The sequence below is a fragment of the Gasterosteus aculeatus genome, chromosome 6 (assembly GCF_964276395.1).
Source record: "Gasterosteus aculeatus chromosome 6, fGasAcu3.hap1.1, whole genome shotgun sequence".
NCBI classification, from domain to species: domain Eukaryota; kingdom Metazoa; phylum Chordata; class Actinopteri; order Perciformes; family Gasterosteidae; genus Gasterosteus; species Gasterosteus aculeatus.
Genome location: NC_135693.1, coordinates 16062875 through 16085307, shown reverse-complemented (window position 1 = coordinate 16085307; position 22433 = coordinate 16062875). Strand labels below are relative to the sequence as shown.

The window sequence follows — 22433 nt, the reverse complement described above, 5'->3', positions numbered from 1 at the left end:
GCATCAAACGCTTGGCAATATGCTCAAACTTCTGTTTGAACTAATGCAAATTCATTTGCATTGATTTCCCCATGCAAATACTCCGTGACAGGCCATATCAAAATACAAGGCTTGTGTAACATTTGACTAAAAATAGCCATGTAAGTTTTCAGAAAGGCTTCACATGGCTGTCTGTCTTGTGAAAGAAAATGTTTCCCTGCAAACAAAGAACCACAAGTTCATCGGAGCCTTTTTTTTTGTGCCAATGACATTTGTATTTGCTCTCTGTAACATCATTGTTTAACATTTTTATATCAAGGCATATAAATAAGAAAAGGAGGCCCTCGCCTGGGGAGAAATCCATCAAAATTCAATCTGTGCGTACACAAAGCCTTGCATTTGTCAAAATGACATTTTCCTATCTCCGCATTTGACAGCATTGATTTTTTTTTTCCCTTCCCTCCTCTCTGCTACCGTTGTCAATGCACGGGTGGAATAACAAAGGGAGCTGGGTAGGTTTTTCTGTTTGAACTGAGCACTCCGGCGTATTGTGCTTTCCGACTGTAGAAACAGAGAGATGGTCTATTTAACTAGCTTGTTATGCACCGACAGTAATTACCACAATCGCACTCGGGACACAGAGGGAACAGAACAGATAAAGGAAACCAGAGAACATGCTTTTTCTTGGATGTCTTGTCATTAGCAATTTCTTTTCTTAATTCCCCTCTATTTGGCAGCAGCAATTATCACCGAGATAAGGATGACAAAACAGGAACACAATGCAGCCTCGATGACACACCGACGGCATGGCAATTAGACAACACGGCTAAAAGAGGGAGACAAATTGGAACTGATGTTCACAATCACATGCTGATGGCCGAGCGCTGAAGCGCACACGTATCTGGACTTGTCGCACAATCTTGCAGATCAAGGACATTCAGAAAATACAATGTAACCACAACTACTCCCGTTCCATTCTTCCTGAATCCACTCTCTCTCTCTCTCTCTCGCTCTCTCTCTCTCTTTCTGTCAGCTGCACCGCACGACTTCAATGGCGGCAGCTGTAGAGCAAAGTCAATATTAACCAAGCGATGAAAAAAAGGGACAGCAGCTTACATGAATAAACTGTAGGACAAAACTGTTTTCCTCTCGAAATGAACTGCCGCTCACATGTAAAAGCCAACTATGTCCTGTCGTTCCCTGTGATTCAGTTGGAAGTGGGATTTCAGTCTGAATGGGTGCACTGAAGTGATTCAGAGGTACATATTCCTCTTTGTCATTTCAAAGAAATCTTTGCCAACGACTGCTGAATGCAGCCATCTTGAGGCATGTTAACACAAGCGTAGGGGTATAGTGAAAAATATCTGCTACAATGTTTATAATCAATGTATTATTTAAGCCGATTTTATAACTGATTGGCATGATTACGTTGTTTAAACTAATAACTGACATTGAAGACTATATTTGTTAAATACTCAACTAAACGTGCATAATAGGTATTAGCTCATTTTCCTTTTTTTTTTACATATTATTATTCAATTATTATTAAAGGTATGGAGTCTTTGCTCAAAGATGTTTCATGCACACAAATCCTGGAGGGAAATATAAATTCAGCATGAGCGCGAGGCGGGTGAACAGGTGGGAATTGTGTTAAAAAAAAATACGTTGTGAGCCAATCGATGTAAAGAAAGATTGCAGTGTTTCAAAAAAGCCATCAGGTGAAACGCCAGAGCTTGCAGACGAAGAGGCATAAATAGTCCATGTTTGGATTCAGGTTTTTTTGGAAGCGAATCAAATGGCGCAGCCAACAAAGCATGTGGGTAATTCTGGTAAATCATTCAACCATCTGTTGCTTTGTTAAACTCTGGAGAACTTCATAAAAAGATTATTACTCAAACGCAACTAAAATAACACCATTTTAATTCCCCTTACAGGAAAGCGAGTTCTTTGATCTTTTAATGCATTTGTAGCGAGTTTAAAAGGAGGAATATGAGACGAGCGACTGATTACATCCAAGGGTTTGTTGTATTAATTATGATGTGTTTTTTTCCCTTTTTTCCCCTCCTCTTTACATACGCTGACGTGTGCTCGCTGCCAAGGACAAAGTTTAAACAGCATTTCACCATCTAATGAGGTCCCTGCTTATGATGTGTCCGGGTTTGAGATCCAAAGCGTGCACTGTATGTAAAACAGTTGGCGCGCGGGCCTTTCCGACTGAAACACGGTGATGCCGTCTCCCACCCGGCACCCCGTCTCTCGCCACGCCTCCCCTCGCTCCTTCCCTCCGTCTCCCTCAACCACAGTGACCCATTTAAGCGACAACACGTCGGCAAGTCGGGACGACGGGATTGTCAAAGCAACGGCGGTTGGGGTTAAGCAGATTCGAGGCGCCCGCCGCTCACCTTCGTGTTTGGAGCGATGGGTTTGACTGGGCCATAAAGCGCCTCTGTTAAATTCAATGGACGTCTCTCTCCCCCTTCTGCCTCTCGTTAATTCGCTGTTGTCGTCGTGCTACATTCTAGGCGTCTTTCGGGGAATGAAGACCGAGGGAGGGCATCCGAAAAAACAGTTTGATGGTGCGAGCCCGCGTGACTCGCGTCGAAATGGACAAACACAAAACGCAAAAAAAGCCGGAGACCTTTGTGATGTTGTGATGTTCACGTGCACGTTTCTCCCCCCTGTGCCGAGTGCAAGCTAAGCATCCAGACCTATATTGGAAAATCTTTCATCTCGGGCCGACGTGTTTAGCATACATGTGATGTCTTTTAAGATTGTTAGAGGACGTTCTTGGTCTTCACAGAAACCCCTTTGACAACTGTGAGAAGATATTCTCTCCTTGTATGAAAGCAAGACAAAAGAGGCTCTGACAGGAAGCCTCCAGAGTCTTTGACTCACAACGGAATGTGATTTCTTTTTTTCTCAACACAGAGGTTTATTCCTTTGGTTTATCATTACTGCATATTCAATCAGCTTTTACAGTTTACCCGCGGTGTGATTTAGAGATTTTGGACGTAATGCCTGCAGTAGTTGGCAGCCATCTTTACTTTTATTCCCTCTGCAGTCTAATATGGATATTTAGAACAACGTCTGTCCTTGAGTTGACTGAGCGAGCAGCTCTTGCGTTCTCCTGTTCACAACAGGGAGGTACTATAGTTAATGTGGACGGAGATCTGGAGGAAAACCCACACGGCGTTTTTCTCCCTGCTTGTGTAACTATTGTACGACTGTATGACTTACAATTTACTCTGTGCATATTCACTCTGACAACATTTATTTCTGCCTCTTCTGGTTCCTACACGTGTCTTTTACTCTGATATCAGCCCAGGTGTGCAATCTAAATCTCCAAAATAACCCATATATGCATCCAGGCTGACTTTACTACCAGGGCTCGGAGTGCCCAGTTGGTTTACACACCACCAGTGAAGGAACAAGTGGTGCTACTCACTCTGTTTGAAGCCGAGGAAGGGGATCCTCTCTATGGGCGTGTCTCTGTCTTTCATGTACTTGTAGAGCTCCACTAAGAAGGCCTGCTCCTCCGCTCGGCTCTCCTCGGATGTCTCCTCCTCTTTGTTTTCCTCCCTCTCGTTCCTCTCCTCCTTCTCCCTTTCCTTCTCCTTCCCTCCCTCCTTTTCCTCAGCGGAGGATTTCCTGCTGAGGCCGTGCGCCTTGTGTTTGGCCGAGGAGATTTTTCCGTTGGGGACGATTTTACAGTTAGGCTTGACCTGCAAAGAGAGAGTGTGTAACTTTAGACGCAAGTGAAGCCCGTAACAGAGCGCTATGCACATGATGTCAGACAGTTTGGACGAGACGCCTTCAGGATGAAGCGCGGATACATTTTACAGGCAGCCTTATTGGTTCTCCAAGGAGCAGATCTTCCCGTCATCATCAGTTTGACTGCAGCTTTGAGGGAGAATTGTTCTATATGTCCAACGTCAGTTTATATAGATGTTTCCTTCACTTTGAATATTGTTACAACCAGTCAGATAGATATTTGAGAAACTTTGACTTTTTTACATTTCTACTGTATTTTATGTACGTTTAGTCCAGAAAATACTTGCTAGACTATTTAATACTGAAAATAAATGTTAGTTGCCAGAGACCTTTATATATTTTTTAACCATTAATCAACCTTCATTTTTTCATTTTTTCAAAACACAAATACCACTTTGTAAAACAAAACAGCAAAAATCTTGATAAAAAATATTTTAAGAGGCCACAGGCTTAGCAAAGCTAGTACGTCACCTCTTCAAGATTAACTATTTTTTATTTTCACAGTTCTTTATCTGTTTTCTTACCCCGCGCCTGTTGTGCCGTGTGATGTCCACACGTGCGTTTCCCCTTTGTCAAACCGTATCTTTTCTAATCTTACCTTGGTGGCAGTTCTGCAGTCTGGGCTGGAGGGGTCCGGTGCCGCCACAGCTGCTGACCCCTGGGTCGACCCCGATGAACCCTGACCCTGAGCCTGACCCTGGGAGTCCCTCCTCTGAGAGATGGACAGCTTCTTCTTCCGAGGTCGCCCCTTCAGATTAGGAGCTGAGGGAGAGGAAACAGTGACAATGAAACGAACCGTTTGGGTGGAAGCGCTGATGCGGCACCGCGCAGCCCGCGAACAAGCGCACAGGTGTTTTCATTTGCTCCGGCTGGTCTGACCTGCACTCGGGTCAAAGGTGGAGGGAGCGTTGATCGGAATTATTAGTTCGCAAATCTTCATCTCCCAATAACGATGGCAAAGGTCAAATTGGTTCCGTCCTGAGAGGTTCAACGAAGCCAACTCGGGAAAACGTCCCTCCCACATAGTCCTGAGAATGAGTCTGATCAGACAGTGAGACTGGAAACAATTTACAGGCTATAAATCACTATGTATTCTTTTCGTTTTTACTTCAAAAATCAGCAATACAATTTGAGCAGAAGGATGAAACTGTTAGACACATTTCCACTGTGGGAACTAGCTGAGAAGGAGGAGGACGAGAACATTTCCAATCGGGGAAAGGAATTTCACAGGTCTGCAAGCCTGTAGCTAATTAATTTTAAACTGGATTAGTGCAACATTGTGGTGAACGGGTTAGCCGGCTGCCAAAATGCTCCAATGTGCTAGTAAACACAATCCTCAAATTCCCTCACAGCCTGAGAGAGAGAAACTGCATTTAAATTCAGACAGATGTATTTTAGGGGTTGCGATGAGGGCGTTGCAGCACTCTTAGCAGAATACTGTAAATCGGACCATGTCGGTAAAGCCTCAAAGGGAAAAACAGTTTCTGCTGAAAGAAATATTTGACGCAGAACATTTGATACTCCGCACAACAACATCTACGATGTGACTTATTCCAACTTGTTTTTGTCATCAGGACTGCCTTCTGCCATCAGCATCAGCATCACGAAGATTTACATCATGCTAAATCATGGCGGGTTTGTTTCTCTCCAGTCAGCCCGCTCCTATCTTAAAGCACAGCGCTGTTAATTAAAAACACATGAACCTGCCTGATAGGAGCTCTTTGTTTGAAAGGCTGGCAGATATAATTGCTCAGTTCACATTACACACACAATAAAGTATTTAAGCCTTCCAAGTCCTTTGTACACCCACGTTTATGTCAACCCGCAACTGTAATGTAACTTCTTGGCAGAGTGCCTCGCCTCCACGCAGCAACACAAACAGAGATAAGCTCAAAGGAGAGAGAAAGAGAGAAACTTCAAATAATCCAAGTTCAGTCACGTATTTCACAGCATCAACATTCTTTCTTTCCATCTGCAGTGACAATTAAATCACATCCGCGGTTGTTCTCTGCCAAAAGGGCTCTGTGATTATTTTTGTCGGATCAAATTGCCATCGTGGAAATGTTAAAATATCACTGGAGGTGAATAAAACCGAGAGGCAGTCATTAAGAAAGGCTGAAATGATTGCGACTCAGCACCCTATCGCTTCATGTTGTTATTTTCACAACAGCGACGTTGTGGAGAAACAGTGCAGGGAAAATTCCAAGGGCATTGGTTGTGCATTTGTCATCCCTTTCACACACAAAAAAACATGTTTTCAGCCCTGCAGTCTTTACTCAGTACTTAGCACTGGGTGTGTTTCTTCAGCCAATGTTTTTCTCATTCTTCCGCTGCCTCTGCCTCCTTTATTCCGCCTATTACTCACTGATGCTGAGAAATGACAAAAGCCCCATTATTTACGTATTTACTTGCGTATATTTATGAAGGAACAGCCACATTATGCCCCTAATCACAACATGAATAGCCTGAGCTCATTTGCAACGCGTGGGCCTCTGTAAAGGAAATCCATATGCAGAAATGTACATTCAGTGCAGATCTCTGCCAGGTGTTCCTGCAACAACAACTGCTGTATTGTGCGATGGGGTGAATAACCCAGCATTGTCGAATCCCCGTCTAGACACCAATGGGGGGGGGAATGGCATCATAAAAACACACTTAATTGAAACTAACAAACAGCGCATGCAGGCAACTGGCCCTGATGTTGCCGTACAAAGACACTTGATACGATCCCCAAAAGAAACCCCTGGTCTCGCCGAGCTGTGGGCCCGCGTAGCAGCGGCTGAGCAGCGACGCTGTACCCGGCTGTTCCCACACTTATCTGTGTTATGGCCAGGGGCCACTTGAGGGTCGTGAGCGAGGCGTCGATGGCCGTGTTGAACAGGCGTTAAAAGAAAACTAAACTAAAACCTTTCAGAAAAGATGATTACATGCCAGACATCCACACAGCGCGTTAACCACGCGCGTGCAATCGTACAAAGGGCAAACATAAGGTTACAAATTCCTGCAGGTTTCTCAGGGGATTTATTTATCCCAGCATGTGACATCAGTTCAAACTAACTTGGCGAGGATCTGGGTGAGGTCACACTCTCAGTGGAGTTCTGTTTTTAGTCCAATCACTAACCCCTCCGACACCCTACACTGAGTTACATAACCTGCCTGTCTGTTTACATATTTCATCAGGTCAAATACTGCTGCGTAAGAAAGTGCTGCACTCACAACAAAACAGATGGTGGTGAGACAGCGAGTGAGTTTCATATCTATCGATGTTCTGATGAAGGACCGCTGGAAACAACACGAGCAGATATTACTGCTAACTGGGGTCAAACGGTGCATTTGCGTGCTTTTGTAAACCCGCACTGACCGGCACACGCGGTCAAGCGGCGGTGATCTCTCTCTCTCTCTGTGAAGAAGATTGTTCTCCTCGTGGCGGAGTTGCATAAGGAAAGAGTCACCAGCTTTAGAATAACACAAAGAACATCAAACTGTGCAGATTGATTTTCTACGATGGAAACGCAGACATTTATAGTCCGCATAAAACGGAGCCGACAGCACAAGGTAATGATTTTACTGCATCCTGGAAGATACCACACTGTGGGCATTGATCGCTTTCTTTACTAGAACCTTGTCCGTGGACTTCTGCTTATCTTGGTCTTTGACGTAAAGAATAGTGACCAGAGGACTCTTTCCTGCTTCTTCACAGACCCACAAGCATTTACACACACACACACACACACACACACACACACACACACACACACACACACAGGTAAGGGGTAATCCCAGGCGTGTGAATGCATCATGTCTTGCGACAGAGCGCTGCCCGTGAGCTGTGGAAGTAACATCGACTACAGCGGGTGAGATGCACATCCTGACAGTTGAGCGCCTTCAGCTCGTAACAGCGTTGCAACACGTCTTCTTCTGATACCCCCTTCCCACCCCCCCTCCTCTCAGATTCAATTAAATACAGCCCTAATACCTCTGTTTCGCTGCCATTCGGCTGATGTCAATGATAATGAAAAGGCGCAGGAAGCGCTCTGACAGTCCTCTGCGTCGACAGAGTGGAGCCACAGGGAGCCACAACAAAACGGACTGATTGATCGAGAGGCTGCCGGGGACGGAGAAGCATCTCAAGCCGGGCGGAGAATTTGTCTGACGGAGGCCTCGGTTGATAACACTCGCAAAATTGACTGGGAAGAAAAGCTCAACATCTGCGTGTGCCAACTTAATGATTGCTTTTTTAAAAGAAGAGTGGTTTGAAAGACGGACGAACTCGGACTGTGATGGAGCACTTTGCTTTGTATTCAATTGGCAAATTGAAATAAATAAAAAAAAAACTCCCTTTATGATTTATTTGAGTAGATTAAGCAGATAAACCTTTCATCTAGCAGTTTGGGATAACACTAATCAGTGAAATAATCTGACTTTAATCCAAACTAAAATATTCACACACCTACTGGGTAGACTGGCACATCTTCACATACTTTTGCAAGTAATTAACTTTCTGTCATTTGTGTCAAGTTTTAATTGGAAATGTAAGCATGTAAATTTGCTAAAACAAAATAACAGTTAACACGGTAAACAACATAATATTTTGACATCACTGCATTAGCTTTATCACTGCAAGCATGTTATCAGCTATCGGATGGTAGCATTTGCCTCAACGATTGGAGTGGAGGAGCTGTTATTTAGTAATCACTTTATGTAAATGGTTACGTCTGATATGAATCATTCATTTATTCAGATTCATAAAGGTCAAATTGAAGCAAATCACTTATTAAAGTTGTTGAGAAATACAGCAAAGAAGTAAATACAGCAAACAACATAACTGGTTCAACACAGGTTACAAAATGTGTATATTCAATTCAAAATAGTTACATCTCCCATTAGGAGAATTATCTACCAATCTGTACTATTATTTAACAAAACTCCCACTTGTATTCACTCCTAAATTCTGGCGTTTAACTTCGACTTCGGCTCACAATAATGAGGTCGGAGTTCAAAGCGGCGAGGGCGGAGGAATGGGAGGATGAGTGAGGTATGACTAACAAGTAGTGGTAGGTAAAAAACACCCACTCAGCAGCTTTCAGCATCGCCTGAGGAAACATTCAAAGGTAACGTTCATGTGGCAATACGGGCCGTGTCTGTACGGTACAGTGAGCCCCGGGACACAACAGAATACAAAGCATTTTTAATCAGAATTCCCCTGAACAAAGTAAAGTCTCGTTGAGTTTGGCAACTTTTTATGAGATAAGAGTTACAAGGTCAAAAGGGCAACATGTAAAAAAAAAAGTGAAACAAGGAAACATCCTGTTAATAAATGTTGAAACAAACCAGATCTCAAGATGAAATATTTATTTTGTAAAATAACTATTTAAGCCAGTTAAGTTGCACAACAACAAGTTATAATCCAGCTCTGCTATGATCAATGTGAATTCTCCAAGTCAGTCGATTTGAAATTCACTCCTTAATGAGTCACGCGGTGCGGAGGACTTAAAGGATTTTCAACTAAACACAGCGCAGAGTCGTCTGTAAAACATCCGACCAGGGCCGACCACAATGAGCAAGACGGATTTGCATCTGCACAGGTGAAAATGATTACTCTCCCGGGTCGGATTTGTAAACGAAACTGTGGCTGTGAATCCGCCCACACGCAGACAAAGGGGGTTGCTCAGGTCTGCCGTACATGGCCACAGCGGTTCCTTGGAAATTTACAGCGAGTCATAAAACATAAGGCCCCGTGACAGACAGCACTTAAAGCCTGTAAGCACTGAGCAGATGCGTTTTTTTATGGATGTAAAAATAAAATGATCTTGATCATGAAGCCATAATAAAGCTGAAAACGTCTCAGATGGATGACAGAAGTACAATAATTCTACATAAATAGAATATGAGTCATGGGTTTGAAAATGTAAATGCACAAGGATCACCTGTCAGAACGAAAACAAGAAACCAAAGTAAATAAAACCGCACACCTAATGAATAAAACCCGACAAATCACGATACTAAACAGCCTCTGATGCGGCTCTTGAGATGACGACTCTAATCTGCAGAGCAGCGGGGCGTTAAAAAGTGGAGTGATATTACACTTTGGTGGAACATTTTAACTCCACCTGCGGCCCGGCGATGTGACAAGGGAGGCTCCAAAGCAGCGACTTAACAGCTCCAGAGAGAAAACAAAGACTCAGCCGGCGTCGACGGGCAACGCCGCGTAATAGACCTCAACGGTTGGACAGATTTCAGGCGTTTCTGCTCGAGGGCGGCGTGTTTCTGACCACAGTTTCAGATGGTTACCAAAATATAAATGTTCTGTTTGATTGAGAAACACGTCCGAGGACACGCATGTATCAGCACAACCTTTCAAAGCTCTTCAAATAATAATCCATTTCCCATCAATCACAGTTGTTACCCCACAGGTATGAACACGGGGCTGTTACCAGGAACAGCTAAACCAGGTGGCTAATTCCTGTTTACTTTAAGGACGTTCTCAGGGACGAGCCCCAGTTCAGCTTCCCACAACGGAAGAGGAGATTTTCAGGTTTTTGCATTAAATAATACAAAATCCTAGGTCGCATTTGACATTGTTTTGTTAGACGCATGGAGGCACACGAGGAAAAATGTCATTATTCTTATTTGCTGTAGTGTAGGTTAAAGGTTCCCGGGGGAGGTTTCGATCTCTATTACTGCTCTGGAACTGTTTTTCGACATTTTGTTTGTCTCATGTACACACACACACACACACACACACACACACACACACTGATACACACGCGTGACTACAGGTGGCGGCAATGTGCCAAGAAATGCATCAACGTGTCAACAAAGGCAGGGAAGAAGAACACAAACGAGCTGTTAAACATGGAGGTAAATGAAGACCTGCTCCAGCAACCACAAGCTCGGCGGCGAGCATCAAGCGCTCCCTCCCCTCAACCATTTTGTTACCGACTGTAGCCACCGTTGCATCCCTCGCACTAAATATCAAACATTTCCGACGCGCTCGTAATTCTCACTTTTGTCCCATCTGACAGCAGAGTTATCCCTCTGTTCCCGCGCCCGAGGCACGTTTCTCCACGCAGCCATTTGAGACACACTGACAGAAAACAAAATGTTTTTAATGAACAGTATTACTTCCAGCGTCTCTATCCGTGCAATCATCAGAAATTACACAATGTGCCCACAGAGTGAGACAGAGCGCGTGGGTGGACGGAGTACACTGTTTTTATTAATCATCAGAACATCCGTAGGTTGATAGATGATACAAGTGTTAATTAATTTCTCCTAATTATACTGAGAGAGATCATCGTTAATAAACTGCACATCATTTCACAGCAGAATGTAAGAATACAGTGTTAGCTATTAGGAAAACCTCTGGGGCTTTGCCATAAATAACAGTGAAATATTTTCAACACGTGTTGTTTTCCTCCCTGTTTTTGCAACATAAGAAGATTTTTTTTTTTCTACTGCAGTGGCTGAGACCTATTCTGAATTTAATGAGGAATGCATTTGGCTCAATCCGAGGCATGACAATGGATACTAGCTCCTGCTATTGCACAAACGCAACCTCACCCTCCAATAAAATATACGCAGCAAAAAAGGGAGGCAAGAAAGGAGAGTAGTAACATAATCAAAGAGACAGAGAGAGAGAGAGAGAAATAATCTGATGCAGCAAACCCCCCCGACAGGAGGAACAGATTTCAGCTTTGTGTTTCGAGAGAGCACCTGTGTCAGGAACTCTCGCCCCGACTACTGACGCACAAAACCCAGTGCTGTGCGAGGCTATTAGAGCATGTGCCCGAGTGAAAGGCGGGGATTAGTCCAGCTTGTTACCAAAAGAGCTCCAACAACAGTCCCCCCGAGGGGCGGCCGACTCATCCGCAAGTCCTCAACAGCTTCTTGTAAACAGATCTTTCTACACAGCGCTTTCATTGTGTCGGCCTCCACCTCAGCCGTGTGGTAAATTTGATGTTTTCTTATTTGCACAACCTAACTTGCTCATGTTTTGATATATTGAGGGTTAATTTAATCTCGCTTGTGACGCTTGCAGCATTGAAAAAAAACAACAAAAAAAACATTTTAAATGCCGGTAATTGATTTTTTTGAGAGAAGCAAGACCAAAACACAACACTGGCATTATTATCGACCTATAAAGTAGACACTGAAAGGTTGAGGAGAACTGTCCTCGGGGGATAATCCTCAGTGAGTCTGTCACAAGTGATCCCTCACATATTGTAATTCAATCAATTTCTAATGAGAAAATATTGCTGTGGCATTGGAACTACTTTCTACCAAAGAATTGAAGTGTTTAAAGGGTTTGAGACATGGCTCGATACCAGCAGTGTCTCCTTTCATCTAACGGGCACCCGGGTCTTAAGTATGAAATTTTAAATATATTGACACCAAGTGACACGAAGCCATGTTTGGATCTCCTCTGACACCCCGTTCCCCTCTATTTCCCCAAACCCATCATTTCCTACACAAATACCGCTTTATATTGGCCACAGTCTGTTTTTATTTCTCTCCAGTCAACTCCCCTCAGCTGGCTGACTGACAGCTGTGCGTGCATGCGTCATTATCTCCTTCACAGAGCCTGTCTGTTGCCGTATCCCGAGGCCGACCTCAATGGCACGGTATTAGAGACGTCTTCGGTTTCCACAGAGCGCCGCGCTTCTGCAGCCGCAGGTGGGGCGAGCATTAATATGAACCTGCCCTCGGTGACGTACAGACGTGTAAAATCAAGTGATCTAATGAGTTCAGTGGAATCAGCTTGCGGAAGCCAGGACCTTCCGGTTCCTAAAAGGTGATCTCACTGAGGCTAATTACCGGTTTATCAAAATAAATACAAATAAAATGAATGGAAATGTGCTCATTGGGAAAAGCATCTGGAGAAACGTCAACTGTGCATTGCTGTACTGTACTGTAAGTTGAATACTAACTCATTTCAATCCATCATTTGAGTTTGGTTGATGTTTTAAATTCTAGTCAGCTCTGAAGTTTCGGGCCGAGGTTTCAGTTTACATTCAGGTAATAAGATTCTCAATAGAGAGACTATGCTAATGCCACGCTAGATAATGCGCAGTAGATAAATCATGTTTATAGATTGTTGTCCTCCTCTATGGCCTCTGTGAATATAACAAGATTGCTTCCAATTGCATCTAAATATGAGCTTTATGCATGCCAACACGCCGCATAATAATATACTGCGCTCTTGGATACAGAATAAAGAGTCTTGCTTGCCCTTTTTAAACGACAGCCGAGGACTACTGAGCTATTATCTGGTGTTTATATTCAAACATGTGACTATACAGTAGGGGGAGAAAAGCAGAAAAGAAAATGCTGCTTCTTTGTGTTAATCCTGACAATTTGTCAAATTTAAATCCAGCAGCACTGGGAGGAACACATCAATTCAAAGTGAAATCAATTCAATCCCCCCACCCCCCTCCTCCGCCTCTCTCTTTGACTTTCTCCCTCTCTCCTGCTTCTCCTATCTATTTCCTTTCTCTAACAACTACGTGAGCGGCAGTAAATGTAATTACAAAGGGGCGGGGTTCAGCGCGTGTGTGTGTGTGTGACCGCTATGCATGCACAACAAAACGCAACATTAAAAAGCTATTATCAGAAAAAGGCAGCATTTTGGCAGATATACGGCGGAGGGCAGCTCCTGCCATATGTTTGCGGAGACGGGGACAACAAGTCAGGTAGTAATTATCAATCATCATCAGGAGAAACCTGTCAAAACGCTAGCCGGGCACACTCTGACTAGCGTTGCCATGGAGACAAGCCCACATCTCAGCAAGTGTGTTGTTTACCAGGGAATTAAAAATACTCTCCCATATTTCCATCGCGCTCTTATAATATCGTGTTAATCGTCCTTAGTTTCTTTTGACTACGAGCACTGCGAAAATGTCTGTGTGTGTGTGTTTGTGTGTTTGTGTGTGTAAAGGATTTCTCGCCAAGCAAAACTTGGGCAAGAGATTTTTCAGGGATAGATTTCAGAATAATTTCGGCTGTGGTTATGGTTTTATTTTTTTCACTGATTTCCATGCCATCGGGTTCAGGCATGTTAGGGGTTCGAATTAGCAGATGGGAATGTAAATGGAATCCTCTCACCATATTAATAAAGTTAATTGTGTGCATGTGCACACATATAGATGTAGAGCTCATTTCTGTGACAGTACTGTTGCTGTACACAGTCGCTCCATTCAGACGCTCACTATTAATATTCCTCAGCCGACGAGAGAGAACATCCTTCTAGACCCTCATGCCTTTGTCAGTTTGAATTTTACATATCCCCTTTTTTCCTCCTTTGCATGGACTACTTGTGTTACGCTTTTACGCACACCAGGTTCCTTTAAATCAAATTCCTCTGCTGGCCGTGGAGGCTATTCAAAGCAGTGTTTCCTGAACGGTGTACAGTGAGTGTGACTTTTCACAGAATGTCTCTGGAGCGTTTCCAATTGTGTCTGACAACAATGGCGCTCTGAATTTCCATGTGACCTCAATCCATTACCCTTCCAGGAATCAGGATTATTTTCACTTTAAACAAGCTCTGAAAATTAAATACATAAGCAAGAAAACATGAAAGCAATTTAGTTGGAAAGTGGTGCACGGATTTTTCTGCTTTATTAAAGCAGTCGTCGGGAGGGGAAAAAAAGGGTAGTGTTCTTATTTCATTATTTGGGCGCCGTTGTGCATTCTCCCCCCGGGGAGAAGCAACATTACTCTTTCATCAGATCAAATGAAGCGAAGCGGCGGTGTTGCAAGAAGAGCCAATTAAACCGTTCAAAGAAGTTTATTATTGCGACAGATTATGAAATCATTCTCAATGGATTCAATGGGATGTGTGTTTCAACTGGGGTTGGGAATGTGTGTACTCGACCACCTGAAGCCTGTCGACTCTCCACTCGCACAACGTGACTTGCGCAGTCACGTTGTCACATGTTTCACAAGAGTATTTTTACTAACTTCATTTATAGTCAAAATAAAGTGTAATTACTGTCCCCCTCATGTGATGTCCTCATGATGGTAGCGTCGCCTGTTAAGTACTCATTAGCACACGTCACTCCGAGGCGCGGCCGGGTGGAAGCTTAGCCCAGATCCACTGGCCGACACTTACGCTGAGGAATGCAATGACCTCTGACCCCGCTGAACTTCAGAGCATCACCCAGTATTCACCTCGAGGCACATACACAAGACAAAAAAAAAAAGCTGGTTGGTGTTTGCTGAACACCACCCGAAGGCAAGAGATTTAATCTGTGATAACAAACAAATACACCACAACGCAACGCAGGCTGTAAGTATCGGACAAGTGGACACGTCACTTCAGTTTTAACGGCCACGTGTCGCAAAAATAAATCTAATTTTTGCATCGAAATGTTAGGAAGACGCGGAGGGTCCGTCCCAAACACGCAGCCTGTTGTCTCCGCAGTGGCAAATGTAAAACATTGTCAAAGTTACGTAATGTGGAGGATTTGCTAAAAACAGGATCACCTTCAAACGCTTCCACATCATTGATACTGACAGACCGCAGCCACGACTCTTTAGGATCGCCGGCTTTATAGATACAGTATTTCAATTTGGATTTTTGAACAGAGAAAGAGAGAAAGGGAAAGAGAGAAGAGGGAGGAAATGGGGGGAGAGAGAGAGGGAGGGAGAGATGAAAGGGAGCAGTGGATAAGCTTCAAGGCTTATCCTATTCATTACTGGAGGGAGAAAAAAAGAAAATCACAGCATCGACCTATAAATAAATGAATGCCAGGATAAACATGGAGCCCATACATCAATAAAACATATGTATTCTAATAGATCACGCTCTAGTTACACTTGATGGGATTGAGTCGGCCAATGAGCCCAATCACAGGGACTTTACCATTTTTGAAAAGCTACGCAGCATTAAGCCATGGTGATTATAAATAATCATCATTCCCTGAACAAAGTAGGCCAATAGGTACTTTTATCTTTAGGTCATTTATTTCTTGGTTATATGTGAATGTATTGTATTTGTCCCAGTATATTCAAATAATCCACAACTAATTCAAACAGCACCACAAGCTCTCTCCCGCTGTCGGTATTTTCATTAACAGCAACGCAGCACGCTCTAAAAACAGTAACACTTTATTAAATACATTTCTAAAGCAGCTGCCAGAAGTGACACTGTAGCCTTTTTTGTGTGTCTGCGTCATATTGGGGGGGGGGGGGGGGTGGAAATCATCAGCTCCATCACTTTAATCCTCACGGCCATCGTGGCACATTGGCGCAACAATAATTCTCTGACGTCACTAAAATTGCACAAGCTCCTGTTCCGAAACAACAACAGGCAACGAGCCTCCACCTGCAGACATGTGGGGAGATGCGGGACGCTTTTACCCGGCAACCCGGGGGCCATTCCTGCACCCGCCGCACATGCAGCGACTCTGTAAACAACATCTACAGTTACACTGATGACTCAGGCGTGTTCGCTCCAGGTTGCAACACGCTGTTCTGTAATTTTCATCAGGGACATTCTGGAGTTGTATCACAACTCACATCTGGGATTCTGTGGAAATGTGACTCAACGTGTTGGTTTTTTTTTCCAGGTTCACACCCACGGTATCTTTTTTTTTATCATGTAAATGATAAATCTTACTTGATTCAAAAGCCAAAAGTGGCTCTTCCACATTTGACAAGTGCATTAATGGAATAATCATCCAGGCCATTATGAATGAGGTCAAGCTGTCTTGGTCAGCTGAAGCGTAAAATAATTAGTAACAGGCTCCGCAGTTTATCAGAGTTTTAAATTACACAATCTCCCTTTTGTTTTGTTTTTATCTCCAAGCCTGATAACAACCTATTAAATGATTTGTAACCATCATGCCAAAGTCAAAGCAGTTAATCACTTTGTGCCTTTTCAGGCAGCCAGGTTCACATTCCAAAAATACGCTAAGAAAAGACTTTAAATAATATCGTATAGTTCAGACATTTTAATTCATGTGCTACCAGAATCAACATGCAAAGGCGTGACATGACGAATTATCCTCGACAGTCAACACCTTTATTACTTTGTCAATGTTAACATATTGCTGTAACACTATTGCAAGCAGGAACAAGTCTGAAAACTCTCCGTGGTGATGCGTTTAAGGAAACTCTGACATCCGAGTGTTTCAAAGTTCACCACCAAAAGCAAAACACTGCGTTCATGTGTTCTACCATGTGTTCAAAGAAGATTATACCGCGAAGAAAAACCCTCACCCGATGATTTAATGTGAATTTGGTTTGTTACTCTTATTTAAAATGCTTCCTACTTGGCAGATGACTCTCAAATCTTGAATGTCGGAGTTTCTGCAAATGCAGCAACGGGGGAGAGAGTTCAAATCCTTCACAGCTGCAATAACATATGATGATAGTGTGACAATAAAAAGCTGATACATGTTTTACTGGGTTGGATCACCTTTTTAGAGTAGATTTCATGGTCCTGAAAACAGATTTTCATACTACAGTAAAATGACAAAGAATGTCTGCCTGAAAAGGGGAGAAATCTCTAAAATGAATAAATATTCAAGGGCGGAGGTTTGGTTTTTAGACTAAACTTAAAGTGTTTGTGTGTTATTTATTGCACTTTACGTGATATGTTTTTTTTTTAAAAAGAACACCTTTACATGACATTGTTAATATCCTGCCTTCCACAACACAATATAGCCTGTAGTAAAATAAATGCTATGCATCCTGGCGTATTAGTAGCACCTAATCCCTACTTAAAATAACATGATATTGTACATGAATCCACATTCTAAACCACACCGTCCTTTTCTGTGTTATGAATATTTCATTGTAGTAGTGACTGACTACACTAGTGACTGCGGTCTCCTTCTTACGCTGCAGGCACATCCTCTGCACATCACAGCGTGGAGAGTATGTCTATTTTTGACATCTGAACATTCAGAGGAAGCCGTTTAGAGAGATTTGAGTGAGGAAATGCAACCGAAACTTTTAAAGTGGTCGGCTGTGATGCTGTAACTGAACTGAGAGTGTACCTGCGTGCTCTTTCTTTCCCTACTGGTCAATTACCCACGACCAGCAGCGCTGCTTCACCGATAAATAACAGCACCAGACTTCTAAAAAGACTCTCACCCGAAGTCAGATGCTCATTCATCTCTCTGGGCTGTTTTCTAACAGCAGAGAAGCAGCAATTCAAAGCAGTAGAGCTGGTGTGTTGCTGACGACACGATGGGGACGGACAGGAGGATTGTGTCTCATTCAGCCAAAGAGTAATGCTAATGCTGCTGATGTCTATAGAAGAAATGGCTTCAGTTAAAATAGCACCGTGGCACCAATGCAGCCTGTGCATGCAATAATAATTGTGCAATAAGCCACATCCTGCTCACAGTGTGTTAATCGTTTACAAACTATCATTGCACGGCCATTTAAGACAATGAGCCGAACAAGAGTCTTTTCACCAGTTTATTGGTGTAAAGAGTCTACGTCCTGAATATGAAATGGGGCTACACACCTACGATGTGTGCGCTTTTCTCCTCTAAATTTCTCCTCTACGGCCTCTGTATACCGTGGACATATGGACGATGAAAAATTCATGGGCTGGTGGTTAACACAAATCTGCAGAGGAGATGGGAAAACACGAGCTTAGAAAGCAGTTTGCCTATTACATTAACAGACGGGGCTGTCATGGGACGATACCGGCCTATGCATATTACATCCAATCTGATTTCATGTTTAAAGAGCTAGCGAGAAAGTGCTTCAAGTTGTGGAAACAATGACATCATACTGTTCGTGTTCCTCTGGTGGCCCGACCCAATCAAGCTGGGAGGACTGCATGTTTTTAAAGATATTATCTCAAAGTACAGGTTTAGAATTTAACCGCGTTCAACTGATTTCACCTTTTTCACTCCAGTGACGTGTTTCTCAGTATTGGTTTCAGTTTGAGGACGAGTGACTGAACAGGAAATGGATTTTTTTTTTTTGTTTCTGTCAAACATTGATGCAACTAACTCAGCATGCAGAAACCCCCTCGTAAACACACACAGAGAGAGAAGCCACAGATGTACCAAACCGGCACACACACACCGCATTACAAAAATAGGGTATGATTCTGTTTATGATCACTGCATCTGGACAATGTTAATATACTGAAGCAATGAATGTTGTTGTTTTTTTACACTCCTCCCACCCTGGAGGATTACAAAAAAAGTATTCCAAAGGATTGCGCTGAAAATGTTCCTTTTTAATAAAAATCCAGCCAGCAAGGAGTGAGAGATATTTCAAACAAAACACACTGAGCTTAGCATGAAATATATAGTTTCTGTGCCAAAGAAGCGACCTGGGGAATATGGGACAAATGAAAAAGAGAGGGGGGGTTTGGGGGGGCTCCACTCAACTGCTTTGCCTCAAACTTGATTGCCTCACTAACTTTCCAAATACTGTTGATTTAAGCAATGTGCACATAAGGAGTGTTAGGTTTCTGGGGGGGGGGGTGAGCACTTTGGCAGAATAACATCAGAATAAGAGAAAATATGTCGGTCATAACATTTTCCTTAACAGACGCCCAATGAGTAGCTGTTGTAAATATATCACACACAGCACTTCTGGGTGAAGCTGGCGCGTGTTTATCTCATTGCTTTTTAGTACGCATGCCAGAGCAATGCCAGTAATACCCGACAAAACCTTGACAGCTAATAACACAACCTTGAACCTTGTCATTCAGCGCGGCGAAGGCCTGGCCCACACAAACTATTTCTGGCCTCTTCTCACAGCAAAGGAGCCTCAGTAGTGCCAACGTTATTACTGCACGGCACAGTGAGTAAGTCCTTTATCATTAGGTTCATATAAGAGCTTGTTCTGTACGTCAGCGCGCGCACAAATGAGCGTTGTACTGCCGCAGGTTCTGTCAGTACAGCTAGTAATATTACTCCTGGCAAGACATTATATTGGGGACACGAAGTAGCATGGGAATAATCACTCCACGCTGGCAGACAACGCGTGATAATTATAAACAAAAAAACGGTGTCATTCCCCGGGAGGGCAGCAGCTGCAGGGGGTGACGGGGGGGGGGGGGATGCTGAACATGAATATGGATCACGGGACTTAAGATCTGGTGACTGACGCCAGCGCAGTTTCTCTCGAGCCGGTCCAAAAGCACGGCGTGGACGGAAACGCGTGAATAAAGATTCGGCCGGGTGTCATTGTCGTGCCGGGGACGACCTTTACATCATCCAGTAAAGTCAGAACAAATATTGAGGATATCAGAGCCGCTATGTGCACAGGAGCTGGAGCAAAGAAAATACATCAGAGCGAGCCCACGCTGCACATGCTTGAATAGCCGTCGCTTATACGACAATGAGTACGTTATCACTCTGCATGTACATCATGGAGTGCTGCTTTGAAATCATAACCAGACCGGCAAAAAATAGACCCCATTTCACCAGCGGGCTTGCATCTGATGGCTACATTTCACACTGTACCAACAGGCTTGCTGAATTCCTGCTACGGCGCTTCTTTTTTCCCTCCCTGAGCCTTTTCTCTACCCCCTGAGGTCTCCTGACACACTTTTATGAATTAGCTTGGACAAGACGGACGGCTATTAGAGCCGCCACAGCAGATTTGGCTGAATCCAAAAGGTCAGAATTAGCATCGAAAGAACCATAGAAGAAAGTCATAAAATCGTTCCCCGGATCGATTTGAACTTTTATTTATTTCGAAGCAGAAGTGCTGCTACTTATGTATCCACAGTGCTGCTTTTCATCCTCATAAAGGTGAATTTAATATGGCGTTCATAGCTGCCGCCTGTAAATGGCAGCAGAAGTTTGCTCAGCAGTTGTGGATGTTTCTAAGCACATATGTGCAAACATTCAAGTGTGTGTGTGTGTGTGTGTGTTTGTGCCTAATAAGTCAGACGCCCTTGAGGCCTTGGTTCACTTGGCACAGGGGTGGAAGTTACTTACCTCTGCTGTTTTTCAAACAAAATCACATAGCGGCCATTCAAGCGAGAATAAAAAACCTGCTCCAAAGCCAGTAAACCTTTTATGTGAATAACATTAGAAATCTGGTTGCCTTGTTTCGAAAAGAAAAAAAACAACTCCCTTAGGTTCTGAAAATAAACCTTTAGCTTAAATGTGGCTCGCAGAGGAATGGCATTATTGAGCCAAGTGAATGAGCAATAGCAGCCACAGGATGTTACCGTTACTATTCATAACTTATTTTCCAATGCTCTAAAAGCGTTTTCCCCTCTGGTCTCACCTCGGCTGCTCTCTTAAAATGCAATTACCTGCTGGCAAATTTACAGGAAAAGAAAAACAATGACTTCTGACCAGAGGAGCCGTTACTGTGAATGTCAAATTGACGCCGCACGAGAGCCCGCTGAGTTCCACGTTGCTACCAAGCAGAGGAAACATAAAGAGAGACGAATCACATTACTCCTTTGTTTTAGCCCGGCTCGGGCCTAATAAAATGTGTGGGTTCACGAGCGGTACGGAGAGCACGCTGGAAGCTGATAGACATGTTCGAGCACAAATTCCTCACTGCAACCACACGGTGTTTTCCTTAGGTGTGACTAATGAGGGTGTTTGAATGGCGGTCACTTGTGTTCGTATTGTATATCGTAACATAATATAATGTGGAATGTGGTCTTAATGAACTAAAATAAACATTGGAAAGCCTGTGCACTTAATGTCTTTCAATGAGAATTAAAATACTGGTACTGATGCGGAGGAGCAGGCTACAGCTCACTTCTTCTTCATTTGATTTTTTAGTAGCAGCATGTAGTACGCTTGGAAAATGCTGACTGAATGGACTTCACCTGAGGAAATTTATCAGATTCTCTTCTAGTGCGAGAAAAAATGATTTATACACCTTTTTTTCCTCTTCTTCTCAGTGCCCCGGACCTGTAAACAAACTATGATGTCTAAAATGTTATGGTTCCTTATTGCACTGACAGAGAGCTGCTGTTTCTCTCAGCTCATGAAATGCAGTTTTTTTGCCTACGTATTCATCACAGGACGGCAACTGAACTGCGTTTGGCTTCGAAACTCAAATTTCAAACAAGCTCAAGTACAGTTTTCTGTTGTCAAATTGCTCGGCCAAACACTTTTACGTTTTCCACCAGAAGCAAATTTCAGCAAACAGTCACGGTAACCAAAGTGGCGCGACGAGTTTCAGGTGAACCGTCCAATGAGAGCACGGAACCGGCCCACGCGACGGCTGTTGGCGTCGCAGACGAGCTAACGCGACGGCTATCTCCAGGCCGCAGCCGAAACTCACCGAACTCGTCGCAGACGCTCTCGTTCTGCAGCAGGGCCGGATGCTCGAAGGTGTCCCGGCAGTACAGGATCCTCGTGCTGCCGCCCAACGCGGCGATGCCGCCCAGCGCCAGCACCGTGTGGTCGATGAGCAGGGAGGACGGCTGCGCCCTGAGGCGCGCCAAAACCGAGCGGAAGCGGCAGTACTGCGGGTAGCTGAGCACCAGAACCTTCCGCCCGTCCTCCTCCTGGCCTGAAAAACACACAAAATACAGAAGTAGACGTTGAATAAAGGGCTTTCTTCTCTAGTATCCCTGCAAAAATGAATTAATTCTGGTTTTGTGTTACGAATGCTCCTGTAAGGTTTGCAGTTTCATTTTACACGACGCATTCCCTCTGCTAGTTCTCCTCAGATTTCATTACTCTATTTTCACTCATGGATCATTCTTTGGCTTCTTTTATGTT

The 22433-nt window shown here is 43.7% G+C and overlaps 1 protein-coding gene across 1 annotated transcript in view; it reads right to left on the bottom strand.

The window, feature by feature from the left end:
* arid5b (AT-rich interaction domain 5B) overlaps nucleotides 1–22433 on the bottom strand; it is a 63706-nt gene that overhangs the window by 13631 nt on the left and 27642 nt on the right. The window contains exons 4-6 of the mRNA XM_040178722.2: nucleotides 21991–22221; nucleotides 4349–4512; nucleotides 3425–3701 (exon numbers count right to left, since the gene is read on the bottom strand). Of these exons, the coding sequence (XP_040034656.2) occupies nucleotides 3425–3701; nucleotides 4349–4512; nucleotides 21991–22221 (672 nt within the window). The remainder of the gene's footprint in view (nucleotides 1–3424; nucleotides 3702–4348; nucleotides 4513–21990; nucleotides 22222–22433) is intronic.